The sequence below is a fragment of the Rhea americana genome, unplaced genomic scaffold (assembly GCF_003343005.1).
Source record: "Rhea americana isolate MKP2758 unplaced genomic scaffold, rheAme1 scaffold_64, whole genome shotgun sequence".
NCBI lineage: Eukaryota > Metazoa > Chordata > Aves > Rheiformes > Rheidae > Rhea > Rhea americana.
The window spans coordinates 3,788,365-3,808,138 of NW_028186801.1; the positions used below are offsets into that span (position 1 = coordinate 3,788,365).

At 39.5% G+C, this 19,774-nt stretch overlaps 1 protein-coding gene across 1 annotated transcript in view; it reads left to right on the forward strand.

The window, feature by feature from the left end:
* PTPRR (protein tyrosine phosphatase receptor type R) overlaps window positions 1-19,774 on the forward strand; it is a 155,846-nt gene that overhangs the window by 103,713 nt on the left and 32,359 nt on the right. Inside the window, exon 7 of the mRNA XM_085320525.1 lies at window positions 17,240-17,426. Within this exon, the coding sequence (XP_085176651.1) occupies window positions 17,240-17,426 (187 nt within the window). The remainder of the gene's footprint in view (window positions 1-17,239; window positions 17,427-19,774) is intronic.

The following is a 19,774-nucleotide window of genomic DNA, read 5'->3' on the forward strand; positions in this document are numbered from 1 at the left end:
ACCAGGGACCAGTAAACAGAGTTTGAGGTAGGAGGCAGGAATTCTTGAGTTCCAGTCTGTCTCTGCCAGAGACTCATTAGAGCGCTTTGGATGTGCCACATAAACCTCCTCTGGCACTGTTGCTATCCACTGGGTAGACTCTCAGATTGGCATATCAGTCTGAAAAAGAGGTGCCAAAGATGAGAATCTTAACTGGAAGTGCTATAAAAATACTAAGAGCTACTATTGGTACACACTACTTAAAAAGAGTGAGAGAATACTGCAAAAAAACTTTCTGAAGGACCTAAAAATCTTTCTCTCTTTTGGCAGACTTCTCAACTTTCATATGTCCTAGTATATGAGATGCAATGGTGAATTAAATATACCCAGAAACATTCACTAGCACTGAGGTCAACTAGCACCAAGTAGCTTATGTCCATACAGCTGAAGTCCCCCTGCCTCCAAAAGAGCAGGGCTGGATGCAAGCAGCCTACTGAGAGTGGTCTGAGCATTAGCTAGTTCTTAAACTAAGCTGGTGAATTGATTTAGGGAGCGCTGCTCAGCACAGGCTGAAAACAAGCCAAGGACAAGGCTTGAAATTAAATAATATTGATGATCGTGTTTCAGTGCCTGCAATTGTTTCCTGGCAGTGTTTTATATCTTACTGTAGATGTAGCCTGCAAATGAAGAAGTGTGCATCTGGTGCAGCAGCTCACAGAATGGGAGTAGTTCAATCATGGGCAGCTGCTGCTGTGTCTTTTAGCAATGCTCCAGTGCAAGGCCTCCCTGCAGCCTAGCATTTGGCTTTTCTCTCCATCAGAGACTTCGTAGGCCATCTCAACTAACTGGAAGACCACAGTATGACTGCTTTTACCGGCACATGAGTAACAGCATAGGGCAAGGGCTGAAAATCTGTGCTACTGATGTGGGAAAAACAGGTGTTTCGATGGAGAACTTGAAACGGGATCCAGCTGTGAGTCTCCTGCTCAGGGCCTGAAAGGTAAAAAATATATTAAAGGATCCTTAGATGAAGACTAAGGCTTTACCGCTGACTTGCATTAGTGCCCTGTTTCTGTTATTGCACAGTCATTCTGAAAACTATCTGCAAACACTGGACCTCTGAATTGTACAGATGTTCTGTTCAGTCCAGTCACTTATAGACGTCTTTTCTTATCTGCAGTTTAGGAAGAGGGCAGGAATGTGAATTCCCATTTCTCTGAAGGGGAAGTGAACTCAGACACTAGCCTAACAAAGAGCTTTTAAATACTGTGTTTTAACCATTTCGCTCCTGACTGTGTTAGAAGGTGTTTCGCTTTTGGCTAGAGCTATTTGAAATGATATTATACAGGAATTAGGATCTCTGTGAGTAGACACAAATAACTATGTACCATTGCCAAGCTTGCACCTGCAGTCCATTTCCCTGTGTCTCTAGCACCGCCTGCAAATTATTTCAGATTAGCTTGGGTAGACAGTACCTTTTCCCTCTTAACTTCATGTAGCTTTTGTAACCTCCAAGTTGTCCCACATCCCTTTTTTTTCCAACAAAGAACTAGAAACTCTTCAAAGCAGGTGGCATTTTTTCTGAGAGTGGTAATTGAGGCAAATGAGCCCACTCTTTCTCAGAAAAATTCTTCTGATGAAACTTGATATTCATCTTGTCTCAAATGCAGGCAAGTTTTCGGTTTAGCATGTGTCCCATACGTACCCTTTATTTTGTCTTTACCATCTTGTGAGGTTTAGTCAGGAATTTTATAACAATTTTATTGTATTCCCAGGTCTCTTATCTTGGGTTTATTCTTGTTATTGTAGTTGCTACTGGTTTTAGCTTGTACACAGGAAACTGCAGTGCCAATCAGTGTAGTTCCCAAGGTGACAGGAAACCCTATTTGGTCGGATGTTGATTGTGCTTGTCTTTACTGCTCCACCCATCACATTTTCTTCCTTTTTGGCTGAAGTTAAGACAAATTAATCAGTGGCCGCCATCTGGCAGACAATTTTTGTAGTTTTGTCAGTGATTCGTCCAGCTGATCTTTCAAAAAGTAACACAGAGTACAAGAAACAGAGGGGAAATATCTATGGTAATATTTAAATGTTTCTAGAGGCCTAGACTCACACAGGCCATTATTGCTGTGGTCAAATGAGTAATTTGAGTTCTGTGAGTAGTCCACTTGCCTCCTCCATAGCACCGGCTTTGGCCTTTTAAGCACTCTTCAGTCGGACAGTTAAACTCAGTTACAACCTTGCGGTGATCGATGTCTTCAGCTCCTCTTTGGCTCTCCTCTGTTTCTGCGGTAGACCATCGTCAACAGGATTTCTGTGACTGCTTCACCACATATCCTGAGGCTCATGTGCAGGCAGAACAGGACGTCTGGGAAAGTGAGAGGATGCAAATTAGCTGAATTTGAATGCTCAGAACAGCTCAGCTCAGCCCACAGCAGGATGTGTCCATCTATGACAAGTATGACCAAAATATACTACCTTTTCATGTGAGCAGTTTGGAAAAGCAGTGCTAAGGAACAAACCGAGGCAGAAGAGCACCAGTTTCATGATGTGGCTATAGGAAGGATGAGCTACATTGTATCTCAGGACCCCTTGACTAGGAGCCACAGGTACTGATTTCAGGAAAATAAAGAGCTAATACAGAAGGGAGCATCCGTATCAGATATACAAGTTTTGATATTTACAAGTCAGGTTGATTTTTCAGATTCAGGGGCCTGAGTGCTCCCATTAATGTCTGAAAAAGAACTCAAATTAAGATAGAAATACCTACCTTTCCTCTTGTGTTAGAATGTATTTCTCACTGTTTATGCCATTCCTTCTGTGCAGCTGTTCTACAGGCCAACCGAAAGTTAAATTTAGCTCAGTTCCCATGAATTTGAAACTATAGGAACAGACACAGAATGCGATTAAGAAAAGGAGAACATCAAAGTGCCTTCCAAATTGCAATATAAAACATTTAAAGTATATCTTTGAATTGCAAGAAGCCACGTGCTGGGCAATACTTACTAAGCATCCCAATGATATTGTAGCCTTCAGTTAACATGCTGGGCCATGAATCTTTCCTTTGACTGCAGTCATAATTCATTTTATTTCTGTGCATTATCAGAGGAACACTTACAAATAATGACACTTTGAATAATTGCACTGCTTCTTTCTGGAAAAATCTAGTTCTGGAAATTCAGCAGAGATCTCTTACACAGTCAGACCCAGTATATACAGAAAACTGTTTAACACTGCTGGCTAGCAGAAATGCCCGTTGTTTGTAAACACACCGTTGCTCAAAGAATATTGCATGTAAATCTGTGAGTCAGCCTGTTTCGCAGCTATTGTGGGAGATTCTCTTGAACATTTTTATAAATATGTATATACACATACATATATGTTGTACTTGAGAGTCTGGGTCACAGACCAGGATCCCACTGTGCAAGTTTCTGTATATGCACAAAGATGAGATAATCCTTCATCTAAAAAGCTTAAGATCTAAACATAGACAAAATAATAGATATTTACAGGCAATCAGGGGAGCCCTAGGAAGTGGAGAAGCAATATTGTTATGACAGACATCATGACGCCCAAAGTATGCTATGAGAATGGCTCAGCTCAGGAAATATTGCCCATAGGCAGTAGCTGATTTCATACAGTGTGGATATTCTGGGCAAATTCTTGTTAGAGTTGTTGGTCTGCTTTGGTACCATCACATCCAAGGCAAAGCGTCAATTTGGTTTGACTTCAAACTTTAGCTAAGTATGGCAAAATGTTTCAGGACCTCTTTTTATTGTTTTAATACTAAGGCAAATATGACATTAATTAGTTAAGTGACTGATCCAAGATCTTAATAAAATACTTGAAGCTTGAAGTCTGCATTCTGTCCTCTAACCAGTTGGATGTCCAAGAAGATGTGATAATGATAATTTTTCTGGAGACAGTGACTCTCCCTTATGTGCCTTCTTAAGGAATATACTTTTGATGTTTAACAAAGAGTATGTATTGTTATTAATTTATAGTAGCTATAATTGTCTCTGGTATGTTAATACTATGACTTGATGTAGAGGGAAAACAAAACACAGCTACTTCAGATGGCTTCTCAAATATGTGATAGGCATCAGAAGGAGAAGTACTGTATATAACTCACATACAGAAAAATGTCACAAACTACAATGTTTTCCTAGGAAGCTCCTTCTGGATACTTCAGTAGGACCAATAGCAGCTCCCTGGGAAGCCCTGTTGCCAATGAGAAACAGAGGCAGCGCTGGGCAGGCAGCAGGAGAGCCTGTCCCTGTGATGGAGCAGCTGCTTCTGTTCCCACTGCTCATGGAAGCAGCATCTCCTCTCTTTGAGATGTCTCAAATCCTTCCTAACTTGCAGCAAATTCCACTAGATGACTAATATAAGGTCCAGAGGCTTTCAGCTCTTTTCTCTAGATTTTATAGTGAACATAACAGTGTATCCTTACAAAAAATAAAGGAAAACAAACAGAGCTACAGTATAGCTGCTAAATTTGATTTACGCGGTCTTGTCTCACTTTAGATTCCATTTAGCTTGTTTTGTCTTCATGGATTTATAGAGTTATCTGCGAAGAGAATGAGACCCACAAAGCCTCATTCAGGGCAGAGTAGGCCTGTGAGAAAGTGGAAGGCATTATGAAAAAGCAGATGACTGGTATTGTAATTAAATCCAAAGGCAATCCTCAGGTTTCAGAGAATTCATCTGCAATTTACTGATAAGGTTAGAATGAAATAAATATTTTCTACTACATCACAAGGATTTTCCCAAATGTAGATGGCCTAAATTCTGCTCTAGTCCCCGTGTCTCGTGCTTTGCTATTGCATGGCTCAGAGTCTCCTGGCTGATGGGCATTTGTCTTAAGTTATGGAAGTTATTGTTACAGGAGGTTGTGGAGGTCGAAAGGGGACTTAGGAAGGAGTCTGAAGAAAAAATCATGGAAGATCAGTCCAGCAGATGCCAAGATGTATGAGCAACCTTTGGTTCAGGAAGTTCCTAAATTATAGATTGCCAGAAGCTGGAGGGCATACTAAAAATAAGTATCAGTGTTAATTAAGTGATCAGTAAATCCTGCTTACTTTGTTCTTGTGTTCTTTCCCTAAACCTTCTTCTGCTGACCATTGTTGAAAACAGGATGCTGGTCAACCTTTGGTCTTACATAGTACACCACACTTACATTTGTATTTCTACATCACTGCTTTTGATGTTTATTAATCTAAAACATACTGCATCATGAGGTGTATGGAGCCCTATATGTTGCAAACATTTGGAGTGAGCTAGAGGTTATGGAGGGAGGGAGAGAGAAATTTGCTTTATCTTTCAAATATGACTTTTCCTCGTTTCTCTTTATGTAGCTATGCAGTGTATATTTAGAGCAACACTACTTTATAAGACTCCTTACATTTTCCTTTTCTATTTAAGTATCTGAAGGGAGGGTGTCAGGGGGACAGAGACAAACACTTTTCAGCTGTCCTGTGTGACAGGACAAGAGGCAATGGGCAGAAATCGAACCACAGGAAGTTCTGCCTGAACGTAAGGGGGAATTTCTTCACTGTGGGAGTGACGGAGCACTGCAACAGGTTGCCCAGAGAGGTTGTGGAGTCTCCTTCTCTGGAGATCTTCAAGGCCCGCCTGGATGCAACCCTGTCTAACATGCTGTAGGTGACCTTGCTGAGTAAGAAGGTTGGACTAGATGATCTCCAGAGGTCCCTTCTAGCCTTACTGATTCTATGATTCTGTGATTCTAAATTCACAGAAGTGAATTGAAATCAAGTGATTTAAGTTTCTTAATGTCATGAATCCTTTGCTAATAGAGAACTGTGAACCTGAAACAATTGTTGTTTTTTCACTCTGAAATTTCCAATCTGGAAATTTCATGGAAGAGTAGATCCAGGAGATCTTCATTCAGGTATGGGCCTGAGTATCTCAGGGCACAAATGTGGTGCATTTCCCTACTGTAGAGCCCAACCTTTGCCCTCCCCTATATAATTATATCTGATGTAGGTGGGCAGTAGGTAGCACAGTGGCCTCTCCACATAAGCCAAGGGAGACAATGAGTTCTGAAGAACTCCAGACTACTTCCTTCGCTGTTCCTCATCATTTGCTGGGCCAGATTGGGACTGTACATCTTGGCAATAGCTCTTTCATGTGTCAGTGTTTTAAAAACCCGTCTAATCTCTGGAGTGCAATGGTATATGAACACTTAGAGCCGTCTTTTAAAAGCATTCAAACATGGCTGCTTTTCATATTGCAAGGCTAAATGGATTTTCTAAACCCCATTTGCAAAGGGAATACAGGCACTTTGCACATTAATTTATTTGTTTGAGTGAGACTTCCAGTAGAAAGCATGGCTGGAAAGCTAGACTACTGAAGAAAAATGAAATGAGACAAGAAGAAAATGTTATGAGAAGAAGAGTTTGCATACCTGGTTTAGATATCAGCTCTGAAAACTTCAGAAGCACCTGAATGGCAGACCTAATTGTACATTTGTGGTTACTGTCTTTAAGAGCCTAAATCCCATTAAATCTGAATGTAATTTAGGCAGTGTGGAAATGGGACTTTGCCCTCTGGGTTGTATGACCTAGATGAATTTTTGGTCTGAGCCTGTACAGCCAGCCTCAGGATACATTGTTAACCATGTCATTGAATGGAGCAATGCATAAACTACCTTTAAAAATGAAGGACACAATCCATAGATGGCGCAACTTTATTAAACAATGCTGTGGATCTAAAGGTTTTATGTTCTTCAGGAACTGCTGTCATTCAGTAATTTGTTCAAAGTGTACTAACAATTCATTCGTCTGTTTAGAAATCTTCTGTGTGACAGTTGCAGTAGTTTAAAGATATGAAGACCAAGTCAAATAAACAAGGAATGTGCTTTTTTATTATCTTAAGGTTGACAGGGTGTAGTAAACGCCTCTTTTCCCAGATGTTCCTTCCTGTCTTTCCCAAAAGGCAAACTCACCAGGAAAGAACTCGTTGTACTGATTAGTCTTCAAGTAACAATAAAAAGTGATTTTCTTTTACTGATACTGTATGCAGAACACTGTCTGACCATTATCATGAAGAACATTTTACCCATGTCTTTTTCCAGATCGTTTTGGTTATAGTTTTAAAAGAATATCAAAGGACCTTAGTATGTGAATAGATTATATATTTGTTTGTATTGAAGAGTTATAGATACTATTTCTTAAATGAGCAACAGGTGCAGTTTGGAGGCAGAGATTGTGCTTAAGATGTTAATTGGTGCAGAATACATGAAGCTAAATTGACTTACTCCTATTTAGAAAAAATATACTGTTTTATCTAACAGCTGAAAAATCTAAGATCTCACTCCATTGCTTATTTGTATATTGTAGGGCTGAGTAGCAAAATAGCAAAAAAGCTAAGTTAAGCAGTGTTACTAAAATACTTCATAGAATTTGTTGCTCTAGTGTCACAGATCTCCATTCTCATCTATTAGAACAAATCTCTTAGTCTGCAGTTCTCTGCATATACTGCAGGCAAGCGCCCTCACGGCATACAGTAGTGCTCAAGCCTTGTGCATTCTGAATTTGCGCCTAGCCAAGAGACTAAAGACAGAATGATAGTGCCTAGCTCCAGCACCCATAAGGCATCATAAACTGAAAGAGGAAAGGGCCAGCCTTTTTAAGGAAAAGAAATGTATACGGCTGAAAATATTGAAGCAATGGATTTTTTTTTTAATTTTCAGGCAAAAGATAGGGCAGACAAAATGTGTGTGTTTTTTATCAGCTTTTACTGGCTTACCTTAAATAAACGCATTATCTGAGCTCATTAAGTTATGCATTTGTTTAATCTATGCAACCATATCAGCTAATTGTTATTCTTCCCCCATTCTCTTTTCCTTTTCCTCTATTCTTATAATCTTTTTATTTACATTCATTGTAGCATAGTTTAAATTAGTATATTCATTATTTGGAGAGAGAACAGGTCATCCTGTCTGTTTGTGCCGTGAGGCCTCCAATACGAAATGCAGCAATGCTGCAATGAAAGCAAATAATAGTAGCAATAAACAAGGCTGTATGCAATTAAAGCTCTACAGTCTAAAGCAAATTAACCATAAATTTGTAAACATTTATGCAGCACTTTGAGAAAACAACCCAAATATGCACAACAAATTGATATCTTCATTTTTTTACCTCTGCACTTCTAACTCAACTTTTACCCGTGCTGAAAACATGTATATGTAAGAATGAAACAGGCAGAACTTTATGGTACCATTCAAATTTTATTGGAGAGAGAAGTTAGCGTGACAAAGTATGGTTTGATTGTAGAAATAATCTACAGGAAAAGATGGGAGGTTGTATAAGCCTTGCATTTTTGAACAGGCAGTTCCCGTAGCAGTGCAGCATAGCCTTATCGAGGGCAGAACAGGAGTGAATTGGCAGTACATTAGAAAGCATGATTAAAAGAGGGAAAGTTGAAACTACTCTCATGTCAGCTGTTTTCCTCTACAGGATATTGAGCCATTCCTGTCCTAACCAGATACTGATTGCTTAAAGCTTAGTCCAGAAGTACTTGTCAAAACCATTTCCTTAGTTCATTTTGACATGTTGAGCTTTGAGTAGATTCTGAAAATTGTTTGGGATTCAGTGCTGGAGGTGTTGGTGTGCTCTGGCTCACGGCTGTGGGAACAAGATCAGTCCTTCTGGAGAGAATGTGAAGTGTCTCCATTTTCCAGAAAACTATTTAAACTTTGTAACTGAGGCTCCTGATCAGTTTCTGCAGAGTCTGAGAGGGCTGGAGGATGCTGCTGGGGGGGTAACCGGAAGGTTTCTTGTGGCTAGGAAACTGGGAAGGGCTGGGAGTCTTGCCTCAAAGAGTCATATATGACTCTTCCCTCTCTTCCCTCTTCCTTTTCCTTTTGGTAGGCGCACAGCCTGCTGCAGTTACTTTCAGACCCTTCTGCAAAGTGAGAGCTGGGAAGCATCGGTTATTCAAGCAAGAAATGAGTGAGGAAAAAAAAACAATATAACAGTAGAGTATTATGGAGAGAGCCATGTGAGCCATGAGAGCAAGCAAAAGTAGAAATGGCAGCTCTTCTTTCCAGAAAATGCATAGGATCAGTTTCTTTCATCCTAGTGCTATCTAAGCATCCTAACAGTCCTGAGGACAAATATTTTCCAGCTATGGCTTTCTGGTGGTAGGTATTAGCTTCAGTGTTACATTCAGCTTACCCTCTTTGCACTGCAGGTGATGTCCTCTTGTTAGTAATGTTGGGCAGCCCACAGAAATGGCTATGAGATTCATCTCAAGTGCAGGTGACTGTGAGGCAGAATAAAAACATTATAAAAATCAGGCTTTGGAAATGAGGCCAGAAACACATTGTTGCTAGGTATGGTAGGAGCTCAGAAGTGACTTCTGGTGTTTAAAAGTAGCACTGGTATGTCAGGCGTGGCAAGACAGAGACTCTTTTGTTGTTTTGATCACCTGCATAGCAAAGTGCTGTAGGTAGAACACTGATCCAAAGAATTGTGTGACTTTTTTTGTTTGTTTTCATGCATAGCGAAGTTGTTGCAAAATAACCAAACATGGGATGAGTGGAATGAGTCCTTTAAGGCATTTGGCTGTATCAATTTAGGCTTGTCACAATGTGTATTATCTTGAATGTAAAGTAAATCAGTCATTTTATAGCCATAGTTGTAGCTTTTCTATCAAAATGAGTGTGTATTCCCCTGCTGTTGTTTTCTGAGTAGGAGACTGATGTAAATAATACCAAATCTTGAAATGAGTTGAAGAACTATTTCCCTTAGAGAAGAATACCTATGAGAGTTGACTTCAAAATGGTTTAAAGTAACTTGAGCAATGGCACAAGTTTAGGGAACCATGGGTTTTAGTCCTGCTTCTAACATTAATTCACTTTTAGCCTGGATGATTGACTGGTTGCAGCTTCTGATTCTTGAGTACTGCAAGATATGATAGGGGCTTGGTTTTTTTAAAGTATTGAGTGGGTCCTTAAAAGCTGCAGCGCTTGTACAAGTAAAGTCTGAATGGAATCCAGAAATGTCAGCAAGCAAATCAGAGATCATTTGGGAAATCTGAGTTTTCATCACAGATCTACCAAGTGTAGAATCTGTATAGCAATGCTTCATAAAGCACCTGTGAGTGTAAAAATAAAAAGAGCATTATGTGTCCTGTGTGCAATTTTTGTTTACAAGGATGACATTCAGATAGTTACATAATGAATTTTTTATTCACTATTTTCTCGAACTTATGCTGATGATAATGTTTGACCTTTGGTGCAAGTAGGTGTGAATAAGAGAAGAGTTACATTAATCGGTGTTGAATATTTTCAGAAACTGTTTTTTTTTTCCTAGCAAAATATTCTTTAATATGTGCTGCAGCAAACTGAAACTCATGAGCTCTCCATTTCCAAGAAAAAAAATAGAAGAATCTTCTCTTTTCAGGTTTGGACTGTTAATAATGGAGTTTTATTTACCACAAGCTTAGAAGACTTTTTTGAAATAGTACTCTGATAGTCAGGAAAAAAATCTAAAGATTACCACACCTATTAATGTAATCATACTCTTAATCACTGCTGCTTTCCCTAGGTACCCAGGAATATAACCAGCACAAAGGTAGATGTGTATTTCAGGCTATCGTGTACAAAGCAGGGATAGTATATGAGCATCCATGATGAATGAATACAATGTTCTTATGTTTACTAGAAATGATGGTTTATTTAACAATGCCATGACGGTTACTTTAAAATCTGTCAAGTTAAGTTTCACCTCAAGAGAGTCTTCTCTGGGTCTTCTGAGGACTAATTCTAATGGATGATGTAAATCTGGATTTGAGAGGAAATGCATCAGTTACATATTAGAAAGACTGTGTTACTGTTTGTCCAAGACTTAAAGAAAATGACAGTATGTTCAGTCCTTTTCAATGATTTTTTAAAATCTTCTGTATTGCCACTTTCTTTTTTTTATTCTTTAACGCTGAGGATTTGATCTTTTGATGAAGTCAATTAGGATTATGCAGTATCTTATTTACTTTAGTTCAAAATACAGCATTAATAGCAAAGCACCAGTATATCCTCTTTTGATTTACTGTGCTTTACACCTCCTCACCCCACAGCAGTTTCAGCTGTCACATTTGTTCATCTGCATGGCCATGTTTTCTCTTAGCCATTTTAAAAAACAGGAAAGCAGAGTCCTACATTTTTTCAGTTGTCACTTTTTACAGATTTACAGTTATTGTTTTTTGAATTATTCTATTGAAGCATAAAACTGGATATGCAGGAGATTTTTAAAAGTCATTTCTTATTTTGGCCCTAGAGAAGGCTCCAGTGAGATAGCAAATGTAGGAAATCTTTTGGCTGATTATGCTCTTTCAGTGGAAGTATGGCACTGAAAAACACGCCTGAGTTCAGTGCATTTACTCGTGAGATGCATCGACCTGAGAAGAGAATCAGGATGCAGATCGAGAATTAGTTAGTGTGTGAATACCAGAGGGAGAAAATGTACAGGGGAATCGCAACGTTTTTCCTGTTGTCCCTGCAGTAAAACCCAGAGAGAATAGCCCCGCTGAGCTTCCCCTCGTACAAATGGGATCTTAGGACTCAACTCAAGCTCCCTCCCCAGCCGTCGCAGCCAGCACCGCTCTTCCAGCTAATTAATGGCTTCCTTCCACCTGCGCAGCCGACGCTGCTCTGGCTTCGCAGCAAGCCCTCGGCAGTGCAGAAACGCAGCGGAGCGACGCGGGCCGGCGAGCGCAAAAGGAAGCACCTCCCATGTCTGAAATGCGGGGGTCGGAGGGCAATGGCTCTTGGAAGGCAGCAGCCAGCACCGCGGCTTCCAGAGCCTTTGGGGAGAGTGACCAGCGGAGGACTGGGGCTCTGGGCGAGGCGTTTTTCAAGAGTGCTGAATAAACATGGGAACATGTATTTAAAGAAATTACCCAGCTTAAGTAAACAACTGGGAAAACGTGTCAGGTAATTAGATTTTCATAGTCACAAACTATGGCTTAATTTTAGGGTCAGGGAAGACCTGGAAGTGACCTTGCTAATGATTAATAGCCTTTAGTAACCTGGTGGCCCTCTGAGGTGGACAGGTGGAGCTTCCTTTTGAAGGGTTTCAAACAAACATTGCATTAATCATTTTTTTTATCATGGTCTCTATTAAAATCTGCTTCTATAAATGTATTATTAAAAATACTCCAGTGAATTCTCATCAATGGACTTGTTCCTATTACCCCATTGAAGTATGAGTACAAGCATGTACTAAATCCCCCTCTGAGGTACTAGACAATACACAGACACAAGTGGTTTCCTGACTGAACTTATTCACATACCCAGTAATGAGGTGGCTGTCACAGCTGGTGAAACGTCAGGAGAGTTCATGTAGACTTCAATGCAATGTTGTCACGAACGTTTACAATTCCACGGATTCCTCACATAATGCTCATCTCCAGCAAGACACAACCTCAAGGGAATTTCAAGAGAGGGTATTCTGCTCACAAAGGAATAAATCAATCTTCTTCTATTGGGCCCAGGATATTTGTAAGGGGAAAAGAATATTAAAGTTATTTAGAGAGTTTAAAATGGGTTATAAATGTTCAGGAGTACGGGGGAACACCATGTATACCGCTCTTACACTGTAATTTGAAAGGGAAAGACCCCTGTATATATTCAGGATATATATGTTCAGAGACATTCAAGAAAAATGAATTCTTGGACTAGAAATGTTGCTGATTCCACTGGTCTTATTGTGATTCCTTGAATTAAAACATGTCAGAGATAAGGGAAGGCTCCCAAAAATGTCAGTGGGTTTTGGATGAGTTTGTATCTACTTGTTGCTCAATGGCCCGCCTTCTGCAGTCTCACCAGTAAGGCAAGAAAAGGCGGACTCACTCTCCTAACTTTCTATGCAGGTAGAATTCTACTCTTGCTTTCTACTCTTCTATACAGATGAAGTGCAGAATTTAGCTGGTAGAGGCATACAGAAAATCTAAGTAGTCCAGAGCAGGATCTGAGACTGTAAGCTTGTTATAGTAGGGCATACAAAAACATGATGGGTCAGGGCCCTTCCTGATCTCTCATGACAAGGCCGTAGGCAAAATGTCCTGTTGTCTTATTCCTCAGTATGGTCTTAAATGCAACAAGTATTGTTTAATGTTAATCTTAGCAATAGTTAGTAATGCTGAGCAAAAGTTAGTATTGCTAATGTACGCATTATAAAATCTTTTTGTTAAATCTTACTTTTTCAGAAGTATTATTTTAGATGCCATTTTAATGGAAAAATTAGCTTTAGATCTATTGTCTATTGTATGTCTTGTAATAGAATCATAGAATCAGTAGGTTTGGGAGGGACCTCTGGAGATCATCTAGTCCAACCTCCCTGCTCAGCATGGTCACCTAGAGCATGTTAGACAGGGTTGCGTCCAGGCGGGCCTTGAATGTCTCCAGGGAAGGAGACTCCACAACCTCTCTGGGCAACCTGTTGCAGTGCTCCGTCACTCTCACAGTGAAGAAATTCCCCCTCACGTTCAGGCGGAACTTCCTATGCTTCAATTTCTGCCCATTGCCTCCTTATTTTCAGCTCAGGACAGCTGAAAAGAGTTTGGCCCCATCCCCTTGACACTCTCTCTTCAGGTACTTATACACATTGATGAGATCCCCCCCTCAGTCTTCTCTTCCCCAGGCTGAAGAGGCCCAGCTCTCGCAGCCGTTCCTCATAGGGCAGATGATCCAGTCCTCTGATCATCTTCGTAGCCCTACGCTGGGCTCTCTCCAGTAGCTCCATGTCTCTTGTCCTGGAGAGACCAGAACTGGACACAGTACTCGAGATGAGGCCTCCCCTGGGCTGAGTAGAGGGGCAGGATCACCTCCCTCCACCTGCTGGCAACACTCTTCCTAATGCACCCCAGGATACCATTGGCTTTCTTGGTCACAAGGGTACATTGCTGGCTCGAATAGACTTTCTATGTTTAGATTGAAAGACCTCTATCCTTAGATAATTAATTATTGTCTAGTCTGTATTCATTTTTTTCCACTGGGTAGCTCTGAATGTGTTAAATAGTTAAGAAAATATTTCTTCTTTCCAGAGTTATTTGATTCTCAACACTGGTATTCATCAATAAACCCCATAAACAGAAAAAAATGTAAAAGTTATAATTAGATCAGATATATTTTTTGTTGTTGTTAGAAAGGAAATAGATCTTTTGCCAAGACTGTCAGATATAACAATGTAAAAGCCAAAGAAAATATTAACAATTTCACTGTACTTTGTTACTAAACAATGAGAATACGTTTCCTCGGTAATAGCAAATCTCAGTAGGGTCTTCCAGAAGTATGGCTAGATCTGAACTGCTACACATTTCTCAAACAAGATCTAACAATTTTAAAGAGGCTCATTGCACACCTCATCTGTAGATTTCTGGATTGTTTTCAAAAAACTTTTTTGTGATATAAACCCTGAGATAGACTCAGAGCCACCTGTTTAAAGGACTGCCTTTTTCTGTGGAAGAATTTGTTACAGTCATGGTCAGGAGAGGTGTCGGGGTGGGAGGGTTGTTATAAGAAAGGGGTCTGACAGGATGTTTTCCTCGAGAAGTCGCATGGTGCAGTGGGACTCACTTCCCCCACAGACGGGCGTAGTCGCAAGGGATGCTGCCTGGGGCCGTTATTCGGCAGCCTCTCATAGCATCTGGCAGAGAGCTGCCTGTCTTGGCTAGCTTGTGGCATGCCTACCACCCAGTCTCCCATGGCTCTATGTTTGAGTTTGAGCACTCTTACCACAGTGAAGGGTAAGCAGCAAGCCTCAATGCAGTACTCGTAGCCTGTGTACATGTGAGTTACTAGTCATTCCTACTCAAGGTACCACTTCTGCCTACCCCCTAACAAAATTAGGTTTTGCAAAAGCATTTCTAAGAGTAGCATAACCATACACCGCCTACTTCACTCTGCCAACAGAAATTGTCCCTGTCGTCAAGAAAGGTCCCAGGGGGACTCTTCTCCTTCTGCTACAAGGGCTTTCTTTTCCTCCTCAAATGTGGCAACCCAATGTACCGCAGCAGGCAGCCAGCTGGCTGTAGTCACCTCAGCTCTGTTTTGCCTCCACCACCTGTTCTGCTGTCTCTGACTCACTGTTACCATCTGCGGGCCTGGATAGCAAACCTCTTGTGATCACCCACCCATCATCTAAATTGAAATACACTTGTGTACAGTAATGCATAGTCTGAGATTCAACAAATCCATCAGATGATCTCTTTTCTTGGTGATTATTGTTCTGTGTTTTGCTAAGTGACAGGTGGGTGACTTAAGTCATTTCTGTTCAGGCAAACTGACGTGATAGAAATTTAAAACAAAGTTACTGAAGGATCCTTTGGCACGTGTATAGAAGGGCAGAAAGTGCATCAAAGCTGTGTCTTGCAGTGGTGAAAAGAAAAAAACAAAGTTTTGTGCTGTGGGTATGTTTGCTACTAAAGAAGAAAGCAATAGACCCTAACAGTACTTTTTCTGGTTGGAGAAGATTAGAAAACAGAACAGCAACACCAGCACTGAGTAAAAAGAGTCTCAGTGCCTGAAAAGACAAATAGTTTGTACAAACAATGTGTGTGTGCAAGTATCTATGGTCTATCCATGAATAATGACAGGACACTAAAAGTATTAGCAAAAGCAGCATTCTCCCAATATTAATAGCAGATGCCTGACAGGTACTATTTGGTGATGTTTGTGTGATATTTTTACTAATATGTAGTAGCATATGTTACTGCTAAAGGGACAGTTGTACCTAACTGTACATCCCAATGTCCTGAGTGCTGTGCAGTCACACTAATCCACGGGGAGCTCTCCTACACATAAATATAAGAAATGTACCAAATCATGTAGAATTCTGCAAGGAAAAATGGAGTCACTGGATAAGGGATTAACCAGCAAATAGTTAAACACTGTTACAGGTATTTTTAAAAAGAGCAAAGTGTAGAGTTGTATTCTGAACTGGTAGGACAACTATCAGGGGGAACTTCTAGCAGAGGTGTTATGTTAAGGTTATATATGTATGAGCATGGTACAGCAGCTCAGAGTTTGAACTCCATAATAAGCAAATATTTAAGGAGAGACAATAATGTGTGAAAGAAAATATGAAACTTGCATTGTCGTATCTTTTTTTTGTTCATAGTTGCTTGGTAAATGTTGGAGATGTGTTTATGCTGAGCAGGGCATCTGTAGCCTAATTCAGAGATACCTAGCTAACTCATCTGATAGTCTTCATAGTGCTGAATTCTGATTATTAAATGTAAAAGCTTTGACTGATGCATACAAATGTGTGTTTAGTCATTACAACTCACCAGAGTATGGAATGATCGTAATTAATATGCCTGATGTTAATGATTCAGTTGATAATACTTGATTGATGGATAACCAAAAAAAGAAAGACAGTTTACTTGAGTGTTGTTTGGAGAAAGTGATAAAAAGGGTAGTGCTTATTCCAAAGACACAAAATGTCAAAATGTGCTTTAGTTATATTTTGACACCTCAATGGTGCTATTGAATCAAACTTTGCTTTTTCTGTAGAAATGTGAAATGTTGATCAATTTGAATGTTCTGCGAGAGAGGTTTCTGGTTTCTGAACAACTCCATCTAAGTCTGTGAGCATTCCTTCTCCTTGTATACAGCCCATTTAATGTGGTTTATTGTTTTTCCTTTACCTAATCTGAGACAGTGTCCACTGTCTTGATAGCCACCATGTTTGTGCTGTCTTTCCACTTACTTCTGTTGCTTTTATCACTTTTTCCCCTCCATACTGTAAATCTAATGATTTAATGATGATATTTAAGTAGATCCTTCAAGATGTAGCCAACATACTGTGAATTTGATTCCAGGTTGTTTTCTATATCGCTTAGAAATGTATTCCCCTCAGTTTCTCTGAAACATTTCTTTCTTACAGACATTCACTTTTGGCATGCATTAAGATTAATAGGATATAGGGAACAGTTAGTATAAGAATAAGTGAAGAATAATTCAAGTAGTTTCTCCCTAGCGCAGTATTCTTGTAGAGTCAATTATTAAATTCAATAGCTAGAATGAGCTCTTGGATGGTAACGTCTTGGTTTCCTAACCACCCAGTGCTTCCAGTGAAACCAGTCTTAAAGTCTTTGTACACCCGTATCTTCTGATGACTACATAGAAAATCAGAGTGCATTAATAACTCACAATCAGGTGCATATGAATGTCACCTATTATAGGACAGGTCAGATGGGGATCTGATATAACTTTTAAATTATTTTTTTACTACAGACGAGGATCCAATGTCTCTCTGACTTTGGACATGAGTAGTTTGGGGAGTGTTGAGCCTTTTGTTGCTGTGCCGACTCCACGAGAAAAAGTAGCAATGGAATACCTACAGTCAGCCGGCCGGGTCCTGACCAGACAGCAGCTCCGCGAGACAGTTGCGTGTTCTCATTTACTTCAAACAGAATTCATGGTGAGTTTAACAATAAGCTTTGAATGAGGAATTTGACATAATTGGCACAACAGAAACTGTGGAAAAAATAATTGGGCAACATTTTAGTATCAAAATACAAATCACATCTGAAGGGCAAATTAGATTGTTCCAAGGTGGTGTTTTATATTTAGAAGCTTGCACTCAAGTCAGATAAATACATCCATTATATCAATAGATAATACGGATTCCTGTTCGTTTCAAATTCCATTCACAGATGGGAGAAGCATTTTATTAGAGCTACAGTACAAACAACTAGGATATGTTATTTTAAAAATGAGCCTGGTGTAGAGTTGCATTCTGATCTGGTGGGGTGACTGTGACAGATTCAGAGAGATTATTAAAGCTGTGATGATGGAAAACACAGTAATAATGGGAGATTTTGATTATTCCCATATAAACATCACACATGTTTGTAATTCAAGGACTAAATTGTTAGTCACTATAAATGACAGGTTTTTGGAGCAAAAAGTTAGTGAACACACAAAAAGAGAAACAGCTCTTGATTCAGTCCTGGTTAATCTGCAGCATGTGGTTCAACATGTTTTTATCAAACACTCTATAACAGTGAGCCTAATGTACCCAAGAGGAAAAAAGCCAAAAATATATTTAATTTAAAAAGAGTAAGAATATAAAATGAAGTCAATGGCCAGGATGCATCTACTCAGAGGAGCCAAAAGGGGGAGGGAATGGGTGATTTGGCATGGAAATTATTTAAACACTATATTAAACACTCAAGGAAAACAAATAAGATTATCAATCCTTACTGTAAGAAGATCTGAAAAAGGCTGGTATTGTGAAACAGCCAGATAAAGGAGGTTGGTAGAAATATGAAGACGTTGTTTGCAAGGGAGATGGAATAGAGCATAAACTCAGATCAGTTGAATGTGAAGGTTGAATAAACAGGCCAGAGAAGATTTTGAATTAAAAAAAAAAAAAAAAAAAAAAAATCAGAGCTCCATTTTTAAACAGATCAAAATGCAGGAAGCTTGCCAAAGACTACAAGGATCAATAGAAAATCAGAGCGGCAGAAGAGAGATTTGGAGAAAGTAAAGCAATAGGAGAAAGATGAATGCCTTATTTGCATCTATGTTTACCAGGGAAGGGAAGGTCTTAAGGAATTTCCCATTCCTGTGGCAGAAATAGATTCAAGCAGGTCACTGGAAGATCTGTCTAATATTCAAGTGTCAATAGAAGAGATTCTGGAACAAATCAATCAAATGAATAAAAGCAACCAGAAGAATAAGTTGTTTTTTGCCCAGGAGTCCTAAAGGAGCTCACCTATGAAATTATTGATGTGTTAACTGGGCATGTGTAACCTATCATTCGAGTCTTGTTGCCAGAGGAATGAAAGAGCCAGCGGTGATAACAATTTTTAAGAAGAATACCAGAAGAGATCCAAAGAATTGCAGACTTATAAATCTGATGTCCATACCAGAGAAACTGGTAGGAAGCCACTAGATACGTGAACAAATGCAAAATAGTGGTGAATAATCAACATAGTAATTTGTAGGAATAAATGGTTGCTTCTCAGAATAAAAGGAGGTTACCAGTGGAGTCTCAGAGGCATCTGTTTTGGAGCTGATACTGACCAAGATGCTAATAAGCCATCTGGAAAAGGGAACAAATAGTAAGTGACAAAGTCTGATGGTGACACTGAATTAGAAGGGCAGTAAAATTTAAAAATGGACTTCAAAGAAGTTGTAGGAAGATTTTGTGATAGTGATCGGGCAGATTAAGTTCAGTGCTGATAAATGCAAGGTAATACAAATGGGGAAAATAACTTTGCATACTTTGATGGTCCTGAAATACCATGTTAAGAATCATTGGAAAATAAATAGAGAATAAAATAGAAAAAAATGTAAAAATCCATATTGCATTCACAGCTGCATGCTTATCTAATCTATTCCTCTCAAAACACATACAGAATTATGACAAATGTCATAATTATGACAAATTGTGACAAAAGCTAGAGCAGATTCTATATCAGGAGTTATTCAATAGACTAGGACTCTTCTCCCTAGAAAAGAGACTGTGAAAGACAAAAGCCTGTGAAATCCTGAATAGCCAGAAGGTGAATCTAGTGTTCAACATTCATTGTTTTTTATGCTAAAAGAACAGAATCAGTGAAATACCAGGTGGCCAATTCAAAACAAAACAAAAAAGCATGTCCTGTTCTAAGTTCCCTTAGATGACTTGCTACCAACTATCAGAGGATACCAGATTATATGAGCCTCACATAGCCTATCACACAACCCAACCTCAGCCTGACTTCCTGCAGTCTTATATAACTTTTATAACCCATCAGCAAACCAAACTAAACAAGCAAA